The sequence below is a fragment of the Rattus rattus genome, chromosome 2, assembly GCF_011064425.1.
Source record: "Rattus rattus isolate New Zealand chromosome 2, Rrattus_CSIRO_v1, whole genome shotgun sequence".
Lineage (NCBI taxonomy): Eukaryota > Metazoa > Chordata > Mammalia > Rodentia > Muridae > Rattus > Rattus rattus.
The window spans coordinates 34,879,458-34,904,402 of NC_046155.1; the positions used below are offsets into that span (position 1 = coordinate 34,879,458).

The window sequence follows — 24,945 nt, forward strand, 5'->3', positions numbered from 1 at the left end:
CTAGGGAAAGATCCTAGTTAGAAACATCGGGGCTGACCGTTCTATAGTTAAGACCATATATATGTACAAGTTCAGATCCCAGCATCCACATAACAAGCTCTGCATGGCCATGAAGGTTTCCAGCCTTAGCACTGAAAGGCTGAGAAAGAAGGGCTGGGCTGGCTGTTGTTCAGCATAGCAGGAAAACACATGAGAACCCCAAACTGAGGGGGAGACAGACGTTGCCTCAAAGGAATGAGGTAGAATGTGATAGACGATATGCTGCTCTTCTCTGCCTCTGCATGAGCACAAAGGCACACAAGTACATGCATTTGCATACATACATGTACACACACTTCATATATATATACACAAGTATACACACACCGCATATATCATTCCCTCATATGTGCACATACACATATGCATACATAACAGTCACAATTCACACAAACTACTAATATATAATATAAAAATAAATTACATACACACATATGTATGTGTACACACACACACACACACACACACACACACACACACATTTTGAGACAGGGTCTCACTATGCATGTTCTGGAACTCACTATGTAGACCATGCTATCCTCGAATTCAGAGATCCATCTGCCTGTGGAGTGCTAGGATTAAAGCTGTGCACCACATGCCCAGCTGGACAGTTCTTCTCATCAGGAATTTGATGAAAAGCAATAGCTTTGCTCTAACCTAGCTGAATTACTGTCTAAACTGAGGTAATTAACTCCTAACCAAATGCTCAAGAGAAAAGCATTCATATTTTTATATAATCATTTCATTTAAAGTGCCCAGATTTTTTTTTTAATTTAAAACACACAAAGAAATAGGAAAGTATGACTTACAATAAAAAAAAAACCTACAGATAACACAGTATTGGGTCAACAAGACATTTCTGTCTATTATACATAAGTTAAATAAAGTATGATAAAAATGGGAGAAAAGGTATGAAAAAAATAAATTTCAAAAGAACAAGTGGTCAGTTTTGAATTATATATCAACTAAAATTCAAAACTCATTTGGACAGATTTAACAATAGATAGAACAGAGAGATTAATTTGATTATAAATACAAATCATCCAAATTGAAACAGAGAAAAGCTTTTCTTTTTAAGGAACATATAAGGTGTGTGGATCACTACTAAGTACATGGCATACTGTAATTTAAATAGGGCATAAGGAGGGGGCAAGAGAGGCTGACACAGTATTGCAAAGATAACAGGGGCTGGAGAAACGGCTCGTGGTTAAGAGCACGTACTGCTCTAACACAGGACTCAAGTCTGACTCCCAGAACCCACATCATGGCTCACAACTACCTGTGACTCCAATTCCAAGGGGTCTAACACCCCTATCTGACCTCCTAGTGTACCAGGCAGACTTCCATGCAGACACTCATACACACAAAATAAAATAGAATAAAATAAAATAGTGTAAATAATAAGTTTTGAAAACTATTTATTTTATGTATGTGAGTACACTGTCGCTGTCTTCAGACACACCAGAAGAGGGCATCAGATCTCATTACAGATAGTTGTGAGCCATTATATAGTTTCTGGGAATTGAACTCAGTGCTCTTAACTGTTAAGCCATTCCTCCAGCCCCAATAATAAATATTTTAAGAAAAGATCACAACCAAAAAGTTATGTGACAACTGATAACTACTGTCAGGAAAAGAGCAAACAATAATCTAAACACAACACTATGGATTGAACTCATTCTTTGTCAACAGGATGTGTAGGTGATAACGAGAGGGGGTAAAACAGGTGTTTTTAGTTAAGAACAGTTTTAAAATTTGTATTATACTTATTTAGTGTAAGTATGCACAAAGGACACCCTGAGGGAGTTGGTTCTCTCCTGCTACACCACAGAGGACCCTCAAATTTACCCACTAAGTCATCCTATACCATCCCTGGCATAATTTTCACACTCAATTAATTCATACTAAAGTACAATTTTTCATTATTTACCCATAACTAAAAGTTGTGTTTGTGTTTGTTTTAGACAGGCTCTCATGTTGTTCAGGCTGGCCTCACACTTGCTACACAGTTAAAAATGACTCTGAACCCCGATTCTCCTGCCTCCACCCTCCAAAGTACAGGGATTACAGGTGTGAGTTACACAACCTTCTCCAGACACTTGCCATTTTAGTTCATTTACATTTTTTTCTGTTTTGTTTGCGGCTCTGAGCAATTGTTCTAGCACTGGGTTACATTTATAGTCTGAATTTGTATAATTTTGGTACTTCATAAAACTTGTTTCAATAGAAAACTGAGCCAGGCATGGAGACTTGACCTCAGTCCCTGCCCTCTGGAGCAGAGGTGGAGCCAGCATGTCCACAGTTCAATGCTAGTCTGAGCGACGCACATGACTGCACCTCAGAATGAATGAATGAATGAATGAATGAATGAATGAATGAATGAATGAATGGAAAGAATGCAAGAGCTGAGATCTCACTGATCGGAATTCCATGTATTTTCACTTCCTTTGCATTTTCAATTATAGCTAAGACAGCCAACCGATTTCAAAATGATTCTTTCATGGTCCTCAAAACTAAGTTCTCTTCTTATCCACTTAATAAGATTTCCCTTTCCTAATGTTCACTTTCATAAAATGGAAAAAAGTGATTACTCATAGACAACCAATATAAGTTCTATTTATTTATTCAAAGATACATTTTAGAGTTTTATTTATAGACAAGAGAAGAATTTTCTACTATCATCATCATCATCATCATCATCATCATCATTATTATTATTTTGAGTTTTTCAAGAGAGAGTAACAGCCTAATTGCCCTGAAACTCACTTAAAGATGACCAGGCTGACCTTGAACTCAAAAAGATCCTAGTGGCTTTGCTTCCCAACTTCTGGGATTAAAGGTATTGCCACCATGCCTAGTGATTTTTGCTTTCTTTCTTTTTGTTGTTTTAAAAATTTTTACTTATTTTTTGTGAGTACACTGTTGCTGTCTTCAGACACCAGAAGAGGGCATCAGATCCCCTTACAGATGGTTGTGAGCCACCATGTGGTTGTTGGGAATTGAACTCAGTACCTCTGGAAGAGCAGCCAGTGTTTTTAACCACTGAGCCATCTCTCTAGCTGGTGATCTTGCTTCCTATACAGTAATAAATACAAAAACAGAAAAAGAGGCTGGGAATATGGCTTAGTTGGCGGAGTGCTTGCTCAAACCTGGACTCGATTCCAGGCACCACATAAAGGGAAAATAGTAGCTCACACCTGTAGTCCCAGAACTTGGAGATAGAGGCAAGACATCATCAGAAGTTCAATGTCATCCTCAGCTTCACAGAGAATTCAAGGCCAGCCTGAATTGAATGAAACCTACTTAAGAAAATAAGCAAACAAAACAAAAAATGATAGATTAGGAAAACAATTCCTGGGCTGGAGAGATGGCTCAGTGGTTAAGAGCACTGACTGCTCTTCCAGAGGTCCTGAGTTCAATTCCCAGCAACCACATGGTGGCTCACAACCATCTGTAATGGGATCTGATGCCCTCCTCTGGTGTGTCTGAAGACAGCAACAGTGTACTTATATAAAATAAATAAATATTTTTTTTAAAAAAGGAAAACAATTCCCCGTTATCAAAGTCCAAAAGATAATTAAATAAATTTGCTTAAATTTAATAATCTAATACAAGAAAAAAATTCTTCATGATGATTAAGAAAACTAACTGGCTGGGCAGAGGTGAGGGTGGGAGTTATGGGTAGGAGAAATGAACCAAGAGCAGAGTGAAGCACAGGAAGCGCCAATCGTGTGCACTTTACTGGGTGCTCAAGTCAGTGGATGGCGAAGGACGAGTTCAGAAGGGGTGAGGAACATCAGTCTTTATTAACACCTGGTCTGATTTATTAACACTAGTTCAGCCCATTAGCTTCACTGCTGTGATCTGAATCCCGGGATTTGTGGTAAACAGACCAGACTTGGAGCCCAGCCTCTTGCTTCTAACTACTGTAAGTCTGCTCCCCATTCCACAACTCAGAATACTATCATGGACTCAAAAAAGGTACTGTACTTACAGCAACTGTCACAGCTTCTGGCACATGGTAGAAAAATCCTACCAGTATATTCAGTAACTGGATTTTGAAATTCTCATTTGGAAACCCCCATACCTTCCATGTCATTATCAGAACTCGATTCACTGAAGCTTTTCCACCGTTCTTTTGCTCTTGAAAGAAAGATTTCATAAAGTTCTGGAGAAAAAAAAATTCATGATTAATACCAAACAGATAATTTCGCATTTTAATTTTCACTCTTTTTTGTTTGTTTTGAGGAGCCCTTCCCCCAACACACACATGTAACAGAGTTTCTCTCTTTGCAGCCCTGGCTGTCCTGGAACTCACTCCAGGCCTGCCTGCCTCTGCCTCCTAGCCCTGGGTTTAAGGCGAGATCCACTACAGCCCTGTTAACTATCACTCTTTACTTCTATGGATCAGCCCTGTCTGGAACAAAACTGTGGCAAGCTGAAGCAAACTAGTTTTATTGGAACTCTTCATTACATGACTAGAAAGACAGCAAAAGACACAGGAGCAGAGTCATTCCAGATCATTCTGGGAACTGATCCAGAGCATAGAAAGATGAGGGCTTCTGCTCAACAGCCACACTGGTCAGGAGCAGCCAAAAGTTAGGGGGTCAGACCCACAGTGCATTATAGCTCTGCCAATTCCTGCCTCTGGGACTTCAAGGAACTCACTTAGCTACTCTGGAACTTGGTCTTTTCATCTTTAAATTGGAGAAAATACCCATCCATGGGTTGCCACTGATTAAACAAGTCATTTTCTATAGGTTCTGGTATCTTTTCACTTTCTTTTTCTTCTTTTGTTTTGCTTTCTAAGACAGGGTTTCTCTGAGTACCTGTGACTGTCCTGGAACTCACTCTGTAGACCTCAAACTCAGAGATCCACCTGCCTCTGCCTCAAAAGCTGGGTTAGAGGCTCCACCATGCCTGCCATCTTTGCTTCTTTTTCTTTTGAGACGGGTTCTCACTAGGTAACCCTGGCTGTCCTAGGACCTGCTTTGTAGATTCGCAGGCCTCAAACTCACAGTGGTCTGCCTGCTTCTGCCTCCCATGTGCAGGGATTAAAGGCATGCACTAAAAACTCTATTTTTATATGTAAAATACAAACATGGTTTCTGAAAAGACAAACTTAGAGCATTAAAAAGTAAGTTAACATCTCTAAGACGTAACTACGTGGTTAGCAGGGCTCTTATTAACTCTTCCAAACATAAAGATATGAACATCTGATTTATGTATCCTCGGTTTTTAAAACTCAGGGCCTGGAGAGACAAGAGCGCTGACCACTCTTGCAGAGGTCCCAAGTTCATGCCTCAGTACCCACAGCAGGCAACTCACAATCACCTACAACTACAGCTCCAGGGGATCCTAGGCCTCTGGCCTCCATGGGCACCTGCACTCACATACACGGACCCCCACACAGGCATATACACATAATTAAAAACAATAGATCTTAAAAGAAAGCCAAAGTGATGATATACTACACATATCGACTTACTTCACTTCGCTCCATTAAAGAGTACACATTAGTAGATACGAGTCTTGTTTAATTTTTTCCCAGTGCTAGGAACTGAACCTAAGGCCAGAACTCTACCACTGAATCAAATTCCCAACTTTTTTGTTTGTTTTATCTTTTTATTGGATATTTTCTTTATTTACATTTCAAATGTTATCCCCTTTTCCAGTTTCCCCTCCAGAACCCTCCTACTCCATCCTCCCTCTCCCTACTTTTATGAGGGTGCTCCCCCGCCCATCCACTCCCGACTCCCCACCCTGGCATTCCCCTACACTAGGGCATCGAGCCTTCACAGGACCAAGGGTCTCTCCTTCCACTGATGTCTGACAAGGCCATCCTCTGTTAAGTATGTGGCTGGAGCCATTCAACACAATATTCCAATATATGACAACTATACTCTAACAAATATTCTTACATAGTCAAGACTTTGGCTATACATATTTCAAACATTATAATTCTATTTCTCTTACTTACGCATCATTACTACAAATGGCTTGAAAATAAAATTTAAAAGAAAAAGTTGAAATTACTAATGCACAAATCCCTGAGTGACTTGGGAGAAGAGGTAAGTACAGTTTAATGTATAATTGTATAATGTATAATTGCTTGCGGTTGTCACCTATCAGCTGCATATACTGTTTAAATGTCACTGTTTCCATGTCAGTCTCCCTCTTTAACCAAGTTTTAAAGTGCCTTGAAAGAAGAGAAGACTCCGGCTGACAAATCCCATCACATTAGGAACCACAAAGCTGATCTAATAAGAAAAATGTGGTAATGTGTTTTAAATAATCAAAAGAGTAGCTTTCCTTTTGAGAAATTATAAGAAGACTTATAATTAATATTCTCAGTGAAAAGGCCTTTGTCTCAGTTAATTTCACATAGAATCTAAAGAGGGAGAGGTGGAATCCGGCTTAAAGACAGGTCAAGGACAGTACCTTATACTTGAATGGAGAATATTCAGGTTTTAGGGTTTTGCTCTCAGATTTGGGAAAATGATGATAAACAGGCATTCAACAAAGAGTGTTTACACAAGAAATACTCATATTATGAATAACCAAAACAATTTCTCGTTATAGCTAATGATCTTATCTCCATTTTACAAATAAAAAAAAAGCTACACTTTTAGACAGTAAACAGTTTGCCCAAGGTCATAATCTAATGCATGGTAGAACCAGATGTGAGGCTATCTGACTGACTTTACAGCCTGTACTCTTAGCTAGCATTTTTTATTGTTATAAATTTTATGATTAAAATAAATTCAAGTAAGGAGTCAATTACTAGGATGTGAACTAAGTTATAAAAAATAAGCTTACTGAAGGAATCTTTCCACAAGGAAGAGAATTAGTTTCCTATTTCATTTTTCAATACATAAGTGCTTACTAAAGAAAACCTAAAATTACACTGAAGTGAATGACTTGGTCATACTGCAAATCTCAACACGTCAGCACTGAGATGTTTGTTTCACTGTCATAAAACCTTACCACTATCAAGTCAACATTCTAAGTTACCAAGCAAGCTACCACCCCAATCTAAAGCCAACATTATCAGCAACAAGAAAGTTTAAAAATAAAACAAAATTTCAAATAACCATCAGTCAGTGCTTTTTAAATCTACAAGAAAACCATTTTCTTTTAACTTGTCCCACTGAAATCATTAGAAACTTATGTATTTAAAGGTATTCAATCATATAAAGTCTAATATATTCTAAAGTAAACATTAAAACCTAAAATTATACCTTAGACTCTTTTTGGGAGTGGTACTGTGGCTTAAGCTCAGGACTTTTCATATGGCACGCAAGTGTCCTATCACTGAGCTGTAGTATGCCACCAGCCTTTTCTTTTCTTTCTCTCAGTACAGTAGGAAATAAACCCATTGCCTTGGTGGGTAAGCCCTCTTTCACAGAGCCCAGTCTGCCTGCAGTCTTTTGTGTTTGGTGTTGTTGTTTTGCCTTTTCGACGTTACTGTGGTTTTGAGACAGGTTCTCACTTTGTAGATCAGGCTGACCTGGACACATAAAGATCTGCCTGCCTCTGCCTCCTGAATGCTGGGATTAAAAGCATGTACCCCATGCCCGGCTTCTATTGTATTTACCTTGGAACTGAATCTAAGTTTCCCAGGCTGGCCTCAAATTTACTCTAACCTCTACAGGTCTTCAATTTGCAATCCTTCTGCCTCGACCCCCATAGCTTGAATTATAGGTCTATGTCGGTATGCCAAGGTCATTAAACTCTACTTCTTGAAGTTTTTAAAAATTACTCCATTATTTGGATGGAACAGGGGTGTGTGTGAAGGTCAGAGGAAAATTTGTGAGACCTGGGTCTCTCTGTGTGGGACCTAGGCATGGAAATGATCGTGCTTTATAAAAAGCACCTTTTACTAGCTAAGCCATCTCTCCAGCCCTCTTAAAGCTGCTTGTGTTTAATGTGTATGGTACTGAGCGTTCTGCCTGCACACGTGTATGTACACCTTGTATGTGTGCAGTGCTTGGGGAGGACAGAAGAGCGCATCAGATGCTCTGGAACTGGAGTTGACTTGTCAGCTGCCATTCGGTGCTGGTACAACCCAGGGCCTCCGAAAGAAGAAGGGTTCTTTATTGCTAGTCCGTCTATCTCTCCAGTCCCAACTTCTGTCTTTAAAGTAAAAGGAACATCGTCTGACCCCATTAGAAGGTCACACCTGTGTTCTGGCTTAGGTGTTACTTTCTTCCCTAGCACCTTTCTCTTAATCATACTCTTTAACATCTACATGAAAACAGCTTAGTAACTTCAACGATACTGTTAAAATGTTCGTTCCATGGTACATTTTATTTTATTTGGTTTGGTTTGGTTTTCGAGACAGGATTTCTCTGCAGCCTTGACTGGAACTCACTCTGTAGACCAGGCTGACCTGGAACTTACAGAGATCTGCCTGCCTCTGCCTCTCGAGTGCTGGGATTAAAGGTGTGCACCACCACTGCCCAGCATTTGGTACTTTTAAAATTTAAAAAAAATTTCATGACAGTATCTCACTATGTAGCCCCTTCCTAGCATGGAACTTATTGTGTAGACCAAGCTCACTTTAAACTCAGAGATCCTCAAGCCTCTGCCTTTGGTGAAAAATCAACCTTTAAAGATCACAAATAACTGTAATATCTACAGTTGGTATCACTTTAGTGATTAAAAATAGACATGTGGGTCTTTATATTTTTATCCAATTTTATATTAACGTTGATTATAGCAAAAAGATCTTTGTAAAAATGTTTTTGAACTCAATCCTATGTAGATCCTTCTGCTAGGTTCCTTCCGGTAAATACATAGAACTGAAACAATAACAGATTAATGGTGATTTCTTTTTTAGTTAAAATGTATTTATCACTATGGAACAGCCTGAAGCCTGGGCACGAGTGGCCAGCGTGCTCCTTCCCACCGCTGTGGGCTCTGCAGTCAACCACAGCCATCTGGCTTTCAGTGCAAGTGCTCTGACTTGAAAAGCTACCTCATTGGCCCTAAAAGGTTTTAGTTTTCAGATATTTTAGAAATATTTCTAAATCATTTTCAGTCCTATGCTCTAACTATTTCATTTCACTTTAATGTCTCAGACTCTGAGAATTAAAAACATGTGCTTTGATACTGCTCCAACATGTATGTTGATTTGGCCAGGACAGAGAAAATCATTAAATACTACAGCCAAACTGTACTGACAGAAAGATCAAGAACAGTTCACATGGCAAGCATTTAAAGTTTATATTATTCCTTGTATTTTTCAGTAAATATCAAATGTGTACTTAAAATATAATAGTAACGGGGCTGGAGAGAGTAGTTAAAAGCACTGAGTACTCTTTTCAAGAGGTCCTGAGTTCAATTCCCAGTAACCACATGGTGGATCATAATCATCTATCTGTAATGGGATCTGGTGCCCTCTTCTGTGTGTCTGAAGATAGCTACCATGTACTCAAATATATAAAATAAATAAATCTTAAAAAAAAATACACTAACAATATATTCTTTACTCCCTTTTTTTCTTATTTTTCTTTTCTTTTCTTTTTTTCTTTCTTTGTTATTTTCTTGAGAAAATTGCTTTATGTAGCCCAAACTGGTCTTTAACTCACTGAGTGGCTGAGGATGACCTTGGACTTGTGGGTCTGCTGTCTCTACCTCCTGGTTTATGCAATGCTGAGGACCAAGCCCAGAGCCACATGTACGTTAGGTAAATACATTACAAACAGTGTTACAGCCCTAGCCAGACAATACATTCCTTCTACTATTAGAGCTCAAAGTTTCCTCTGGTGTCAACTGTCTGTCTAATATCACCACTATCACTCAGGCTGATTGGTAAATATTTTGATAAAGAACAGTTCTGAGACAATTTTATGTAGCTTCAACCAAGTAGCCCAGAATGACACTGAATCCCTAATGTTCCTGTCTCTAAGCCTTGTGTGCTGAGATCACAGCCATGAGACTACAGGCATGTGTCATATCCACATTTTAAAAGAAATCATTTCATTTATATTATCCTATTTAAACTTTTTCTGTAACTCATCAGAATTACTCTAGCATTTTACTACATGACAAAGTCTGAGACTTAAGATAATCCCTTTAAAGTCTTTTCCACACTTTATTCCTATTATCACCAGGATCACTGTTGGGTTTTCTGACACAGACTCTCTAGCCACTGTAGCCTAGGCTGGCCTACAATTCACGGTGCAGCCCAGCTGGACTGCAACCTGCTGTGGAGCTGCCAGAGCCTTCCGAGCGCTATGGCTACGGACTGAGCCCTGTGTCTGGCTAAACTTTAAAGGTAAAATCTAAACAACACACACAACAAAAGTGCTCAGTGAAACCCTTTACTTTGTTAGCTAAAAAAAATAAGGAAAAAACCCCAAACTCTGAAAGAATTGGTTTGGGTAAACATTTAGCAGAAAAAACAACCAAGTTCTCTCTGTGCATTGTTTATTGTTTAAGCAGAGAAGCTGTGTCTTGAGGCAACAATGTCTCCTCTGTACTTACTGTTCCCTGCACAAACTCACTAGCTTTAAATTTTCTACAGTTCTAGTGTCTGAACACTGTTGATAGCTGTAAACTAAAGAAAAAAGCCCACGAATCGTTCATATGTATATATATATATATATATATATACATATATATATATATATCATATTATATTAAAAACTTATTTACTATTGCAAAGTTTGGGAGGGCATGAGGCATGCTCTGAAAGTGAAAGATATGGTAGTGTTTTTTAAATGGCAACTTTACTAATATGATAATAAAACTCTGGAGATGATAATTTGTATGTGGGAATAACTGAATATAGAATACAAACCAGGAGTGATATTTAGTTCATTTCCTACAGCTAGACTCCAAACTTTCCCACGAACACTAGGGGGCAATCCCTGCCACCACAATTCTCGAACTCTTCTTGTACTACGCCTAGAATTAAAGGAGGAGAAAAAAGGAAAAAGTTACTTTTTGTACCAAAAATACTAGTTGCGTGATGGCTTACCTATGGCCAAGTGATCATATGATTTTTAAGAATCCCAAGTGTTAAGTATGAAATGCATTCTTTCCTTTGAGTTCATGCCTGTAGGCCATGAAAGCCCTCAAAGATGGGCTAAGGGAAATTAAAGGGAACAGCCTCTGACAGATGTTACTTATACTAAAGGTATCATCAGAAAATCAGAACCATATGGACAATTATTAAAAATAAAAGACATAAATGTTCTGCCAATTCAGTACCAAAACTAAAATCACAAAGAACTTATTATGAGTAAGGCCTGGGTAAGGCCCTAGGCTTTAAGAACAGTAGTTCACTGAAAGAGCATAGGCTTTAGAATCAGACCTAGATTCAAATCTAGTTCAACCACTCATTGTATAACCTTGAGCAAATCTCTTAGCTTCTCCAACCTTGAGCTGGATAACCTTGAGTAAGACAAATGTAAGTAAAGGCACAAATAGTACCAAACTATCGATTTCCATATACAAATATACTAAGTAAAAATAAATTTGTAATTTGGACATAAGAGATGAACAATAGCTAACAATAAAAATAGAATTAAAAGGATATACTGTGTTATATAAATATCCCACCTCTCTCATTCATTCACCCACTCACTCAAAAGAGGGTACTTCTGGTTTTTCTGCTTAAAAGAAGTACTTTACAGCTTCTCTTTGACATAGCTGACCACCAGTATCCCTGCTGTTACAGCTCTGGTAACTGATGTGCCACTGAGTGAGTAAAGGCAGGTCTTGTGCCCCACATGACAAGGTGGGACAAAGGATGCTTTATGGCCAAGACAAAGGAGCAGCACAGACTTCACTGGGCTTCTCAGAAGGACACACAATTAAAAACTTTTAATTTCTAGAAATTTTTACTCATATTTAATTAGCTAATTTTCCATTTTTTGGGTACAAGCAACTGAAACCTCACACAGTAAGACTGGATAAGAGGGACCACTGCGTCTGTCACATTTCTAATATTTAACAAATTGTCAATGTATGCCCTACATACATTGAAGAAGGTATCCTTCAACCCTTTGCCCAGAGGGAAGATAAAAATATGTAGAAATATTGTCAAAAAAGAAGAGACAAAAAGGGGGGAGGGGAGGGCAAGAAGAATAGTAGCCTCAAGGCACCATAGGACCTTTACAGGGGAAGACGGTATTTCCCATGCTTTCTTAGTTACATTCTCTCTCCTTCCTGTGCATCTATTTATTTGTAGATCCTATCTGTCTCTGTCTCTGTCTGTCTCTGTCTCTGTCTCTGTCTCTGTCTCTCTCTCGTTCTGGCTGAGTTGGAACTCATTATGCTATCCAGGCTGGTAATGAATTCCTCCTGTCTCAGCTTCTAGATTTCTGGATTAGAGTCATGCAACCATATTCAACTTTAGAAACACTTTTCACATCTGATAAATGTACCTTATATTTCTCTATGTAATGAGTTCTTCCAATAATGAATGTTTTACAATTAGTGTTAATTTAGGAGAGTAAAGGTTTCCTGAGTTACTCATGGGTTTCAGAGAGCAGGTAAGATGTTGACAGCACAGAAGATGGCCACTAAGAAAAGTATGCGTTAGAGATAGGAGCTCATGAACGTGTACAGAGGAACATGAGTTTGGGGCAATGGTTAATAGCATAGCTTAGCTGCAGCACAAGATGCATGCTGAGAGGTGACAATACAGACTTGGGAAGGATGAAACACTTGGAGACACACTAGGCTTCTGGAAAAATCTGCTTACTTACATCACTTCCCAATTGGGCAGTATCTCATTCATCCAAATCACCATTGCACTGGCAATGCTTTCTTCCTGCTTAAACCGCTCTTTCATTATTCTTTTTCTTTTATGTGCTTCTTTAATTTCTGTTTTGAACAAGTAAGAATTATTTCAATACAAAGGAACTGGACCAAAATCCCTTCCTTTTGTACCTTAAGTCTATAAGAAAGGATTCAAGAAGGATCCTTTGATAGTAATGTGAAAGGGGAAGAAAAAGTAGAAAACAAAGCCTGGCTAGCATCATTTTAAAGTTTCTTTTATCTTATAAGAGCAACGAGATAAAGGGCAAAAATCAATTTTAAAAAATGGCTAGCAAATTGCTCTGTTGCTTCTTTCTGGTTGTTTTTGTTTTTTGCTTTGTTTTAATCAAGACAAGGTTCTGCAAGACTGCCTATGCTAACTTGCTGTTCGACATCTTTCTTTTCCTTCTTTTCTCTTTTATATCCTTTATTTTTTAGACAGGGCCTCAAGTAGCCCAGGTATGGAGCTAGAATAACCCTGAACTCCTGTTAGCACTGCTTCCACCTCCCAAATGCTGGGATAAGGCGTGTGGCACCACCCCTGGTTTATGTAGCACTAGGGCCTAAGCCAGGACTTTGCCTATACAAGGGAGGCACTCTCCCCAGGATCTAAGTTAAGGCCAGGCCTCTTCTGGGGTAGCCTGGAAGTCATTATGTATACCAGGCTGTCCTCACATGTACTCACTCTCCTACCCTATCCCCAGGGCTGGGAGTGCAGGTATGTGCCACTGTGCCTGCCTGGCTGGTTACATCACACAGTTCTGTTTACTTTATCCACAAAATGAAATCTGTTCATGAAATAATTACATTAAAACTGCAAGCAACTAATTAAGAGCCACTTTTTATACAATGGATTATTAATCTCAACATAAACAATATGATATTTAAAATTATTTTGCCAATGACACTATCACTATATAAACACCTTTTAGCATGGTGTTTTATTTTACTAATTAGGACAAAATAAAATTTTCTCAACAAACAAAAATGACATACCTCTGAATTTAGAGGTCACAATTTTGGAACAAAAGCTGCCACAAACACAAAAGTAGGCTATTTATCAAAAGTTATAAAACCAGGTGACGGTGACACACATCTTTAATCTCAACATTCAGGAGGCAGAAGCAGGTTGATCTTTGTGAGTTCGAGGCCAGTCTGGTTTACGGAGTGAGTTCCAGGACAGGTAGGGCTATACAGAGAAACCCTGTTTCAAAAACACCAAACCAAATCAAACCAAGCCAATCAAACAAACAAAACAAAAAGTTTTAAAAAAAACATTTCTAGAACCAGCAAGGACTTGTAGATTAGGTAGCCAAACTGTGCTTCGTGTGAGCCTCTGAAACTGACTCAGGGGCAAACGAAGGCAAGCACTGGCTGCACAGTTACGTCTTCTGCATCGATTGTATATAAGACGTCCTTAAGACAGAAGTGTCAAACAAGAGATAGAAACCTAATCTGTCATCGGCTTCCAGTGTTGTACACGAGGAAGCACAGTGGGCCTATTCAGAGTATCATAACCAGAAATCATGTAACATTGGATTAAGCCTAAAACACTGAGATTCCCAATTTCTTATTATTTCTTATTATTTATATTATACTATGTGCCATCTACTTCTCAATAAATATTAGCCAAATAACAAAATAATAAATAAAAGCTTGATGGCTATATTAAAAATATGTGGGTTTTTTTTTTTTTTTCAAAACCTGTATAGCCCTGGCTATCCTAGAACTCACACTGTAGACCATGCTGGCTTTGAACTCAAGAAGTATTTTTAATTCTATACATTAAAATAAACTCAGTCAGTGTTCAAATAATTAGGAATTTTAGAAGGCTGCAACTGGGTTTAAATACCTTATGTTAACTGTAATATTAAAGACACAACGTGACTTGGAAAACAGCAGCCGAAAGCAGAACAACCATGTGCTACTATGACACACCCCACTCACTTACCGCAAGGAAAAATCAGTAATAAACTGTTTTAAAACATATACAAAACAAATATTTCAAAAATATATTAGAAATACACATTTATAAAAATGAGTATTTATCCTAAACTAATGATAGTCAACACATACTCTATACACTGTTAAAGTAAACCTATGTTTAGCAGGGAGGACAGGAGGACAGAGAACGAGTAAGAATATGACATGCTAATGAGAATACTTATTTATAAACCTAAGAGAGACTTTACTAGTTACAAAAGCAAAATTTAGCTTCAAACTATATTTTCACAGTAAATTAGAAAACTGTAAGTAACGTCAGAAGAGTGACTGCCATTACATGAAAATTATGAAGTGTAAAAGACCTAAAGCCTAAACACTAAAGCTCAAGTAACAGGGATAAGGCTCTTGAGCAACATCTTCATAATCCTCTTTAATAAAAAAGAAGAGAAGAGAAAAGAAAAGAAAAGAAAAGAAAAAGCAGGTCTGGGTGCGGCGGCTCATGCCTACAATCCCAGAACTTTCTAGGCTGAGTCTGGAAGTGAATGGTGAGCTCGAGGCCAGACCAGCTTCATAGTGAGACTCGGGCCCAAAAAATTAAAAACAAAAAACCTAAGCCAAGCAAACAACAAGTCCCCAAATAAACCTAAATTATAAAAAATGCTAAAGAAAAACAAGAACTATCTTAATAAAATGAAGTTTTTGTAGTTCAAATATACCTCGTTTTTTAGCTTCAGCCACCATCTCATCATACTCCTGCCGGTGACGTAAAGCTTCTTCCACAGACTTCGCAGGAAGATTCCTGTCAGAGGAAGGATTAACAAATTAAACAACTCTTAACTTTGCTACCTGTTTGGAACCAGTTACAAAGCAATGTTACAAAACTAAGGTTACTTTCAGAGAAAATGTGAATGAGCGGACACAGTGGCTCAGACCTTTAATCCTCAGGGTGAGGTCAGCCTGTCTCTCCCGTTCAGCAACAAAGAAAAGGTAAATGAAAGCTTAAAAACAACTCTGCATTTCAAAACAAACTCAGACTTCGGGTTCCTTATATCTATTGTATGTATATACACATATAGTTTATGTTTATACACTTAAGCATATGCATGGATGCCTGAGTTTATGTACTTATGCCCAGCGTGTGCAGGTGCTTGCAGAGCCAGAAGGTGCTGGATCCCCTAAGGCTGGAGGTAAGGATGGGGATAAGCTGCCTGTAGGTCCCAGGAGTGAACCTAGGTCCTCTGAAAGAATAGTACTTGCTCACTGATCTCTCAGCCCCATATTCATTCATTCATTCATTCATTCATTCATTCATTCATTCATTCATTCATTTGTAAAATGTTTGTACTGAGTGTGTGTGTGTGTGTGTGTGTGTGTGTGTGTGTAAGTGAGGGGGTCCGGGGAGAGGCCTGCACATGGAGGTCAACAGGCAACTTGTAGGAGCTGCTTCTTGACTTCTACCACATGGTCCCAGAGACAGAATTCTGGTTCTTACCTTAATGGTTTTATCCACTGAGCCTAAACTCTTTTGACATACAACTAAAAAACTATACACATTTTTAAAATAGTTTGACAAGAAGCAAAGTGTATGACTCATGCTTATATTCCTAGCACTTGGGAAGCTGAAGCAGGAGGATTGTTGTGAATTTGAGGCTAGTCTGGACTACACAGTGAGTTCCTGACCAGCCTAGATTATAGCAAGAGTCACTAGGTCTAAAAGAAAAGTTTAAAATTGATTTTTAAAATAACAGCATGGGAGCCAGACACAGTGGTGCACACCCTAAATCTCGGCACTAGAGAGGTAGAGGCAGGCAGATAGATCTCTGTGGATACGAGACTAGCCTAGTCTACACAGGACACCCAGAGCTACACAGTGAGACCCTGCCTTGGAAACAACACAAAACATAAGCAAACAAACAAATAAACAAAGGACTGGAGCGTAGGCTCAGCAGTTTGGAACAGTGGCTGCTCTTACAGAGGACTGGGAATCAGTGTCCAGCACCCCTACAGTGGCTCATCTGTAATTACAGTTCCTGGGGGTTCCGATGCCTGCTTCTGGCCTTCATGGGCATCTGCACACACTTAGTGAATGTGTAAACTTGCAGGCAAGCATTCACACACATAAATGAATCTTTAAGTCTTAAAAAGAACAGAATGGTTTGATGATTTTTGAAAAATATATAATCCATTCAACCAACATACCAAGCAAGAGACACACAAAATTTCTCCAGAACTTTTATATACCCAATATTGAATCTACATCTTATTTTATAAAATCCCATCTTTGATTTCAATTACTACATACTAGTCTGTTGTCGTTACAATTTCTTTTTTATTTGTTTTTGTTTGCTTTATTTTTTCATGACAGGCTTCTCTATGCTGTCCCGGAATTCACTCTGTAGACCAGGCTAGCCTCCAACTCAGCTAACCGTTGTATTTTCGCATGCCAAGTTCCTTTTTGCACAGGATCTGCCCCAAATTTTCCTCTTGCCTCAACCTTCTGAACACCAGGGTTGGAGGCCTGTATTGCCAAACTTGACTTTGTATCTAATTCTTCTTTTGTTGAACCTAGTTTTACATTGTCTGTGATATATATAAAGTTTCCTTTTTAACTTCTGAAAAGTACTCTATCTATACATATAGGCATTTGTGTTATTTCCAGTATGCAATTTTTATGAATGAAGTTAACATAAAGAACTAATGTCAATTCTTTTGGCATCTATTTCACTTCTCTTGAGTAAATACTGAGAAATAGAAATTTTAGGTCCATGATAAGTACAGGTGTACCTTTGTAACAAACTATTAAACTGGTTTCCTCTTATTAGAATTTTAGAATAACATTCTCCCTACAAGTTTGACAGCCTATATATATATATATTATATGTAATATATATATATTATATGTAACATATATATTATATGTAATATATATTATATGTAATATATATGGGATTATATATATTATATAATACAATATATTGTATTTCACTTTATCCAGTCAATGGCTTTATAGAGTTTACAATTAGATATTTAAGAATTCAAAAAGAAACACACTTGTAGCGTTGGCAAGATGGTTCAGTGACTTCAGCCAGGCTCACCACTTCAGCCAGGCAACCTGAGTTCAATCCCCAGAACCCACAATGAAGGAGAGAACTGAGTCCTGAAATTGACCTGTGAGCTCCATACATGTGCCATGGCACATATATGCCTACACAAGAGTACATGCAGTACACACACAATAACAGTAAAGAAGGTTTGTGACTGATATTCAAATTCCATGTTCCAGCACCTGTCCTCTTTTCAAGTTAACCAGATTATTCCAGTATGTTGTAGCAAGGAGGAATTAAGTCTAAGACTTCTGTTTAGGCCATATGGAAAAGTTTACCCTCTTGTCTTATACAGTTAGAAGATACACTAAACAGCAGCTCTCAGGCAATGCACGACCAGTAGTAAAGGACAGTGGTCTTTATGAGGAAATTTCTGGTGTTATTGTCTGGAGTTACCAGGTCTCAGCAGTAAAGGGAATACATAAAATGAAGCTAGAAATCCTCCGATGTTTCTGGGTTCAGTAGACAGGAGTTGGGGGATCTAAGCTAGAATAAGCAGAAGACTCCTACAGAGATGCCCCTCACAACTCTTGGGTGAGTAATTAAATCATGGCCAAGGAAAGAATCACCAAAAAAGAACATCCAGCATATTTTCAAAGTACCAAGTTCTTGGCAAGGCATTACCTCAATCAGCCTAGACTAAAAGCCATTCTGAAGTTGCTCTAACAAACAGATCAAAAAGCACAAGTTAAGGCTAGAAAATGGCTTCGTGATTAAGAATACTTCTTGCTCAAGTTCAAGTTCATTCTAGCATCCATGTCTAGCAGCTCATAACTGTCTATAACTCCAGCTCCTGGGAATAGGACACCTTCTTCTGGAGTCTAGGGGCACCTGCCCTCATTAGCACATACCCAAATACAGACACACATGCATACACATAATTAAAAATTAGAGACTTTTTTTTTAACAAAAAGAGGATCAAGTCAATCCCCAACAATTGATTTCAGACTATAGAAAAATAGAGCCACTATACAACTATGCAACTCCAGTGTCTCTTAACCACTGAGCCACTTTCTAAAGTATTACCCTTTCTAAAGTATTCACTACAAGAATCAATTAATTCACTACAAGAAACTATTAATGCATACCTAAAAGCATGTATAAATGTACTGCATGGTATGAATATTTGTAGCCTTCAAAAATGACATATTAAAACCTGTATTTTGTCATGTCACTATCTTAGTGTTCTGGGCTGTGAAGAGACACCATGACCAAGGCAACTCTTATTTTTAAAAAGAGGCATTTCATTGGAGCTGGCTTAGTTTCAGGGGTTAATCTAGTCTCATCATGGCAGTGATGTACATGACACTAAGGCAGTAGCTGAGACTATATCCTGATACATAAGGCCAGGGCAAGAGAAGCAGGGGGAGGAAGGGAAGAGGAGGGAAGGGAAGGAAGGAGAGACTGACTGACTGCCTGGCTGGCTGGCTGGCTGGCTGGCTGGCTGGCTGACTGACTAGGCCTGGTGTCATACCCCCAGGGACATACTTTCTCCCACAAGGCCACCAATGAGTGGTGGTTTGAATGAGAATGGCCCCTATAAGCTCATATTTGAATGCCTGGTTATTAGGGAGAAATGCTACTTGAGAGGGATTTGGAAGTGTAACCTTGTGGAGTAGGCATGACCTTGTTGGAGGAAGTGTGTCATGGAATGAGCTCTGGGTTTCTAAGGCCTCCTGCTGCAGGTCTGAATGTAGAACTCTCAGCGTCCCCTCATGTACCATGCCTGCCTGCATGCTGCCATGCTTCTTACCGTGATAAAAATGGACTGAAATGACAAGCAAAGGCTCAATTAAAAGCTTTCAATTTTGGGGATTTTTTGAGCCATTTTTTTTTGGTTTTTTCTTTTATTGGATATATTTTTTATTTACATTTCAAATGTTATTCACTTTCCCAGTGTTCTGTCCATAAGCCCCCATCCCCTCCCCCCTTCTATACAGGTGTTTCCCTCCTCATCCACTCCCCACATCCTGCCCTCACCCCTGACATTCCCCTACACTGGGGATCCAACCTTGGCAGGACCAAAGGACTTCTCTTTCCTTTGGTGCCCAACAAGGCCATCCTCTGCTACATGTGCAACTGGAGCCCTGGGTCAGTCCATGTATAGTCTCTGAGTAGTGGTTTAGTCCCTGGGATCTCTGGTTGGTTGGCATTGTTGTTCTTATGGAGTTGCAGGCCCTTTCAACTCTTTCAGTCCTTTCTCTAACTTCTCCAATGGGGATCCCATTCTCAGTTCAATGGTTAGCTGTGAGCATCCGCCTGTGTATTTGACATGTTCTGACTGTGTCTCTCAGGAGACATCTATATCCGGTTCCTGTCAGCATGCACTTCTTACCTTCATCAACTGTATCTAATTTTGGTGGCGATACACACACACACACACACATATATATAAACACATATATATATGGGACACATGTGGGACAGGCTCTGAATGGCCTTTCCTTCAGTCTCTGCTCCAAACTTTGTTTCCATATCCCCTCCTATGAATATTTTTGTTTCCCCTTTTAAGAACGAGTGAAACATTCGCACTTTGGTAATCCTTCTTCTTGAGCTTCATGTGGTCTGTAGATTGTATCTTGGGTAATTCAAGCTTTTAGGCGAATAGCCACTTGTCAGTGAGTGCACACCATGTGTGTTTTTCTGTGATTGGGTTACCTCACTCAGGATATTTTCTACTTCAATCCATTTGCCTATGAATTTCATGAAGTCATTGTTTTTGATAGCTGAGTAGTACTCCGTTGTGTAGATGTACCACATTTTCTGTATCCATTCCTCTGTTGAAAGGCATCTGGGTTCTTTCCACCTTCTGGCTATTATGAATAAGACTGCTATGAACACAGTGGAGCATGTGTCTTTGTTATATGTTAGGGCAGTTTTTCAGAATATGCCCAGAGGTATAGCTGGGTCCTCAGGCAGTGCAATGTCCAATTTTCTGAGGAACCTCCAGACTGATTTCCAGAATGGTTGTACCAGTCTGCAATCCCACCAACAATGGGGAAGTGTTCCTCTTTCTCCACATCCTTGCCAGCATTTGCTGTCACCTGAGTTTTTGATCTTAGCCATTCTCAGTGGTGTGAGGTGAAATCTCAGGGTTGTTTTGATTTGCATTTCTCTTATGACTAAAGATGTTGAACATTTCTTTAGGTGTTTCTCAGCCATTCGGCATTCCTCAGCTGTGAATTCTTTGTTTAGCTCTGAACCCCATTTTTTAATAGGGTTATTTGTCTCCATGTGGTCTAACTTCTTGAGTTCTTTGTATATTTTGGATATAAGGCCTATCTGTTGTAGGATTGGTAAAGATCTTTTCCCAATCTGTTGGTTGCCGTTTTGTCCTAACAACAGTGTCCTTTGCCTTAAAGAAGCTTTGCAGTTTTATGAGATCCCATTTATCGAATCTTGATCTTAGAGCATAAGCCAATGGTGTTTTGTTCAGGAAATTATCTCCAGTGCCCAAGTGTTCGAGATGCTTCCCCACTTTTTCTTCTATTAGTTTGAGTGTATCTGGTTTGATGTGGAGGTCCTTCATCCACTTGGACTTAAGCTTTATACAGGGTGATAAGCATGGATCGACCTGCATTCCTCTACATGCTGACCTCCAGTTGAACCCGCACCATTTGCTGAAAATGCTATCTTTTTTCTATTGGATGGTTTTGGCTCCTTTGTCAAAAATCAAGTGACAATAGGTGTGTGGGTTCATTTCTGGGTCTTCAATTCTATTCCACTGGTCTATCTGTCTGTCTCTGTCTGTACCAATACCATGCAGTTTTTATCACTATTGCTCTGTAATACTGCTTGAGTTCAGGGATAGTGATTCACCCAGAAGTCCTTTTATTGTTGAGGATAGTTTTAACTGTTCTGGGTTTTTTGTTATTCCAGATGAATTTGGAAATTGTTCTGTCTAACTTTCTGAAGAATTGGATTGGTATTTTGATGGGGATTGGATTAATTCTGTAGATTGCTTTTGGCAAAATGGCCATTTTGACTATATTAATCCTGCCAATCCAGAAGCATGGGAGGTCTTTCCGACTTCTGAGATCTTCCTCAATTTCTTTCTTCAGAGTCTTGAAGTTCTTGTCATACAGATCTTTGATTTGCTTGGTTAGAGTCACACCGAGGTATTTTATATTATTTGGGACTATTGTGAAGGGTGTCATTTCCCTAATTTCTTTCTCAGCCTGTTTATCCTTTAAGGAGAGGAAGACTACTGATTTGTTTGAGTTACTTTTATACTCTGACACTTTGCTGAAGTTGTTTATCAGGCTTAGTAATTCTCTGGTGGAACTTTTGGGGTCACTAAAGTATAGTATCATATCATCTGCAAATAGTGAGATTTTGACCTCTTCCTTTCCAATGTGTATCCCTTTGACTTCCTTTTGTTGTCTGATTGTTCTGGCTAGGACTTCGAGTACTATATTGAATAAGTAGGGAGAAAGTGGGCAGCCTTGTCTAGTCCCTGATTCTAGTAGGATTACTACAAGTTTCTCTCCATTTAGTTTAATGTTAGCTACTAGTTTGCTGTATATTGCTTTTACTATGTTTATGTATGGGCCTTGAATTCCTGATCTTTCCAGGACTTTTATCATGAAGGGGTGTTGAATTTTGTCAAATGCTTTCTCTGCATCTAATGAAATTATCATGTTGTTTTTTTCTTTGAGTTTGCTTATATAGTGGATTAGGTTGATGCATTTTGGTATATTGAACCATTTCTGCATCCCTGGAATGAAGCCTACTTGATCATGAAGGATGATTGTTTTTTATGTGTTCTTGAATTCAGTTTGCAAGAATTTTATTGAATATTTTTGCATCAATATTCATAAGGGAAATTGGTCTGAAGTTCTCTTTCATTGTTGGGTCTTTGTGTGGTTTAGGTATGTGTGTATTTGTTGCTTCATAGAAGGAATTTGGTAGTGCTCAGTCTGTTTCTATTTTATGGAATAGTTTGGACATTATTGCTATGAGGTCTTTTCTGAAAGGTCTGATAAAATTCTGCACTGAACCCATCTGATCCTGGGCTCTTTTTGCTTGGGAGACTTTTAATAATTGCTTCTATTTCTTTAGGAGTTATGGGCTTGTTTAGATGGTTTATCTGATCCTGATTTAACTTTGGTACCTGGTATCTGTCTAGAAAATTGTCCATTTCCTTGAGATTTTCCAGTTTTGTTGAAATATAGGCTTTTGTAGTAGGATCTGATAACTTTTGAATTTCCTCAGATCCTGTTGTTATGTCTCCCTTTTCATTTCTGATTTTGTTAATTTGGACACACTCTCTGTGCCCTCTGGTTAGTCTGGCTAAGGGTTTATCAATCTTGTTGGTTTTCTCAAAGAATCAGCTCCTAGTTTTGTTGATTCTTTGTATAGTCCTTTTTGTTTCTACTTAGTTCATTTCATCCCTGTGTTTGATTATTTCCTGCCTTCTACTCCTCTTGGGTATATTTGCTTCTTTTTGTTCTAGAGCTTTTAGGTGTGCTGTCAAGCTGCTGATGTATCTTCTCTCCTGTTTCTTTTTAGAGCCACTCAAAGCTATGAGTTTTCCTCTTAGCACAGCTTTCATTGTGTCCCATAAGTTTGGGTATGTTGTGCCCTCATTTTCATTAAATTCTAAAATGTCTTTAATGTCTTTCTTTATTTCTTCCCTGACCAAGTTATCATCGAGTAGAGTGTTGTTCAACTTCCATGTATACATGGGCTTTCTATTGTTTTTGTTATTGAAGACCAGTCTTATTCCGTGGTGATGTGATAAGATGCATGGGATTATTTCAATCTTCTTGTATCTGTTGAGGCCTGTTTTGTGACTGATTATATGCTCAATTTTTGTGAAGGTTCCATGAGGTGCTGAGAAGAGGGTATACCCTTTTGTTTAAGGATGAAATGTTCTATAAGTATCTGTTAAGGTCATTTGGTTCAAAACTTCTGTTAGTTTCTCTATGTCTCTGTTTAATTTCTGTTTCCATGATCTGTCCAGATGATGAGAGTGGGGTGTTCAAGTCTCCTACCATTATTGTGTGAGATGCAATGTGTACTTTGACCTTTAGTAAGTTTCCTTTTATGAATGTAGGTGTCTTTGCATTTGGAGCATAGATATTTAAGATTGAGAGTTCATCTTGGCAGATTTTTCCTTTGATGAACATGAAGTGTCCTTCCTTATATTTTTTGATAACTGTTGGTTGAAAATCGATTTTATTTGATTATTAGAATGGCTACCCCAGCTTGTTTCTTTGGATCATTTGCTTGGAAAGTTGTTTTCCTGCCTTTTAATCTCAGGTAGTGTCTGTATTTTTCTCTAAGGTGTGTTTCCTGTAGGCAGCAAAATGCTGGGTTCTCTTTAAGAATCCAGTCTGTTAGTCTATGTCTTTTTATTGGGGAATTGAGTCCATTGATAAGAGATATTAAGGAATAGCAATTGTTATTTTTGTTGTTAAAGGTAGAATTATGTTTGTATGTCTCTGTTCTTTTGGTTTCATTGCAAGGAGATTACTTTCTTGCTTTTTCTAGGTTGTAGTTTCCTTCTTTGTGTTGGACTTTTCCATCTACTATCCTTTGTAGGGCTGATTTGTAGAAAGATATTGTGTAAATTTGGTTTTGTCATGGAATATCTTGGTTTCTTCATCTATGTTAATTGAGTTTTGCTGGATATAGTAACCTGGGCTGGCATGTATCGTCTGTATGACATCTGCTCAGGATCTTCTGGCTTTCATAGTCTCTGGTGAGAAGTCTGGTGTAATTCTGATAGGTCTACCTTTATATGTTACTTGACCTTTTTCCCTTACTGCTTTTAATATTCTTTCTTTGTTTTGTACATATGGTGTTTTGACTATTATGTGATAGGAGGAATTTCTTTTCTGGTCCAATCTATTTGGAGTTCTGTAGGCTTTTTGTATGTTTATGGGCATCTCTTTCTTTAAGTTAGGGAAGTTTTCTTCTATAATTTTGTTGAATATATTTTCTGGCCCTTTAAGTTGGGAGTCTTCACTCTCTTCTATGCCTATTATCCTTAGGTTTGATTTTCTCATTGTGTCCTGGATTTCCTGGATGTTTTGTGCTAGGAGCTTTTGCATTTTACATTATCTTTGATGGTTGTGTT

At 38.5% G+C, this 24,945-nt stretch overlaps 1 protein-coding gene across 2 annotated transcripts in view; it reads right to left on the bottom strand.

Moving 5' to 3' along the window:
* The window catches only part of Tbc1d12 (TBC1 domain family member 12), a 78,045-nt gene that overhangs the window by 10,644 nt on the left and 42,456 nt on the right, over positions 1 to 24,945 (bottom strand). The window contains exons 4-7 of one of the 2 annotated variants that reach the window (XM_032891831.1): positions 15,474 to 15,556; positions 12,762 to 12,879; positions 10,847 to 10,953; positions 4,127 to 4,207 (exon numbers count right to left, since the gene is read on the bottom strand). In XM_032891831.1, coding sequence (XP_032747722.1) covers positions 4,127 to 4,207; positions 10,847 to 10,953; positions 12,762 to 12,879; positions 15,474 to 15,556 — 389 coding nt within the window. The remainder of the gene's footprint in view (positions 1 to 4,126; positions 4,208 to 10,846; positions 10,954 to 12,761; positions 12,880 to 15,473; positions 15,557 to 24,945) is intronic. The other variant, XM_032891832.1, reaches the window with a different exon arrangement.